The sequence below is a fragment of the Capsaspora owczarzaki genome (genome assembly GCF_000151315.2).
Source record: "Capsaspora owczarzaki ATCC 30864 unplaced genomic scaffold supercont2.1, whole genome shotgun sequence".
NCBI classification, from domain to species: domain Eukaryota; class Filasterea; order Ministeriida; family Capsasporidae; genus Capsaspora; species Capsaspora owczarzaki.
The window spans coordinates 3373798-3376756 of record NW_011887292.1 but is presented as its reverse complement, the minus strand read 5'-3'; the positions used below and the strand labels follow the sequence as shown (position 1 = coordinate 3376756).

Genomic DNA, 2959 nt, shown 5'->3' with positions numbered 1-2959 from the left:
GCGATCTGGCTTGATGACTCGCACTCTCTATCGCCCACGCTGTGTTGCGCTTGCCGCTCTGCTGCCGTGTTCTCGCAATTGTGGCAGCCATCGCCCGCGCAATTTCAAAAAAAGCTGAAAAGAAGCCGATCTCTCTCTTTTTTTTTTTTTTTCTTTCCCTTCTTTTTCCTTCGCTCTTTCCTCGCCTTCGCTGTTGTTCCTGTCATGCTGGTGCTGCAGTCCGTCGTCTCCTTCATTCAACCGGCCATTCGTCTGATGCCTTGGCACTGCATCGAGTCCATCACTCACTTGTTCTCTCTCTATATGTTTTTTTTTTCTTCCTTTTTTTTTTTTTTTCCTTCTTTTGCCCTTTGCTCACAGAGAACAGACAGCTCTTGGCTCGACAACCACTCACGACACGGCGCTTTATATTTCGTACTACCGAAGTTGCACAACGCTCAAAAACAAGGTTTTTCTCTGCTAAAAAGACATCTGACCGTCAAGTTTAGCCTTTCCCAAGCCTCAAGTTACACACTTTTGTGTTCATTCAGACGCCAACACGATCTCGTTGAACAAAAGCCGATTCATTGATTCTAACACTGCTACCATGAACCCGACCAACCCCGCTCATCAAGGCGCTGCGCCGCAACAGCAGCAGCCGCAACAACAACAGCACGCACCCTTTGTGCCCCAGCACATGCCCGCTGGTCAGCCAGTACGCTTCTACGGCCAGCCACCACAACAGTTCTACCAACAAGGGTTTCCCCCGAACTTTCCCCCGTACGTCATGGGCCCCAACGGCATGCCGATGATGGCGCAGCCCGGCTTTGCCCCTCCGTACATGATGGGCCCTGGCGGCGTGCCAATGGCCGTTCCGCAACACCCCGTGCAACAACAGCAGATGCAACAGCCGCCGCAGCAACAGCAGCCGCAAGCACAGCCTCAAAAGCAGGCTGCCGCTGCCCCTGCTCCTGCACCTGCCGCTGCGCAGCCTGCCGCCCCTGTTGCCGCCCCTGCATCCACTGCCGCTGCTCCGGCTCCTACCACCGCTGCTGCTGCCGCTGCTGCACCTGCACCTGCGCCAACGGCCGCCGCCGTCGTTGCTGCCACCCCTAGCCCGGCCGCCTCCGCAGGATCATCCTCGTCGGCGTCGTCGTTGTCGTCGTCCCCTGCTGCAGGCTCGTCTGCTGACTGGAAGGTCGGCCTCGTCGCCCCCGTCAAGGACCTGCGTCCCAAGACGGAGGACGTTACTAACACCAAGGGAAACACGTTTGAGGACTACCACTTGAAGCGCGAGCTTTTGATGGGCATTTTCGAGAAGGGCTACGAAAACCCTTCCCCGATTCAGGAAGAGAGCATCCCCGTCGCATTGGCAGGACGCCACGTCCTCGCTCGTGCCAAGAACGGCACCGGCAAGACCGCTGCCTACCTCATCCCATTGCTCGAAATGATTGACACGGGCAAGCCGCACATCCAGGCGGTTGTGCTCGTCCCGACGCGCGAGCTGGCCCTGCAAACATCACAACTATGCAAGGAGCTCGGCAAGCACATGGGCGTCAAGGTGATGGTCACCACTGGTGGTACCAGCTTGAAGGACGACATCATCCGCCTGCAGGAAACCGTGCACGTCCTCGTCGCGACGCCTGGCCGCGCGGTCGATCTCGCGCAAAAGGGCGTGGCAAACGTGACACAAGCCCGCGTTGTCGTCTTTGACGAGGCTGACAAGCTGCTGTCGCCTGAATTTTTGCCAGTTGCCGAGCAGATGCTTGCTCTGCTCCCTCCCACGCGCCAAGTGATGCTGTACTCGGCCACCTTCCCCGTGTCCGTCAAGGACTTTAGCGACCGTTACCTGAAGAACGCGTACGAAATCAACCTGATGGAGGAGCTGACCTTGAAGGGTATCACGCAGTACTATGCTTTTGTCGAGGAGCGCCAGAAGGTGCACTGCCTCAACACGCTCTTCTCCAAGCTCCAAATCAACCAAAGTATCATCTTCTGCAACTCTGTGCAGCGCGTCGAGCTGCTCGCGCGGAAAATCACCGAGCTTGGCTACTCTTGCTTTTACATTCACGCCAAGATGCTTCAATCACACCGCAACCGCGTCTTCCACGACTTCCGCCGTGGCGCATGCCGCAACTTGGTGTGCTCGGACTTGTTCACGCGCGGTATCGACATCCAGGCCGTGAATGTGGTTATTAACTTTGATTTCCCCAAGAATGCCGAAACGTACCTGCATCGCATTGGTCGCTCGGGTCGCTACGGCCACCTTGGTCTTGCCATCAACCTCATCACCTACGACGATCGCATGAACCTTCTGCGCATCGAGCAAGAGCTCGGCGCCGAGATCAAGCCCATTCCTGCCGTTGTCGACAAGTCCCTCTATGTTGCCAGCGAAGCCCCTGCCCCTGCTCAGTAGATTGGATTTACGTTTTGATTCCGGTCTGATTTGGTTTTTTTTTCTTTCTTCTTGTTCTTGTTCTTTTCATCATTTTTTTTTTTTTTTTTTCCCCCGCTTCTTCTCACCAACCCGCCCGCCCGCCCAATCCACCCTCCCTACCCCTCCGCCTCTTTTTTTTCCTTGACTGTCCTTGTCCTTTTTCGTTTGGTGGTTTTCCCCTTGGGGTCTTTTCTTGGGGGTGTTGGTTGGATTTGTTGGGCATGGGCCGGTGTAATGGCGGGAATTCCACGAACGGACGTTCGGTTTCCTTCCTGTCACCTGAACCAAAGGGGAAGGGAACAGAGTTAAAAAAAGAATACCAGCAAAACTAAGAGTTCGTCGGAAAGTCATCAGCCGTGCGAAGGAAGGGGGGGAGGTACATCAACGCGCATTTTGGTGAAAAAGAAAAACCCCACGATGAAGCGGGAAGGCAAAAAAAAGGGGAAAACGGAAACAAAAGTGGGAAAAAATTAACTATAGGGAGAAACAAGGAAAAAGGACTGGCAACGGTAAAAGAGGTAAGAGGGGAGAAAGAAATTAAAA

The 2959-nt window shown here is 54.7% G+C and overlaps 1 protein-coding gene across 1 annotated transcript; it reads left to right on the top strand.

Moving 5' to 3' along the window:
* Positions 1 to 360: 360 nt before the first annotated feature.
* On the top strand, positions 361 to 2514 carry CAOG_01052 (cytoplasmic DExD/H-box RNA helicase). Its single transcript, XM_004365866.2, has one exon. The coding sequence runs from the start codon at positions 587 to 589 to the stop codon at positions 2393 to 2395; it is 1809 nt and encodes a 602-aa protein (XP_004365923.1). The 5' UTR covers positions 361 to 586; the 3' UTR covers positions 2396 to 2514.
* Positions 2515 to 2959: the final 445 nt, after the last annotated feature.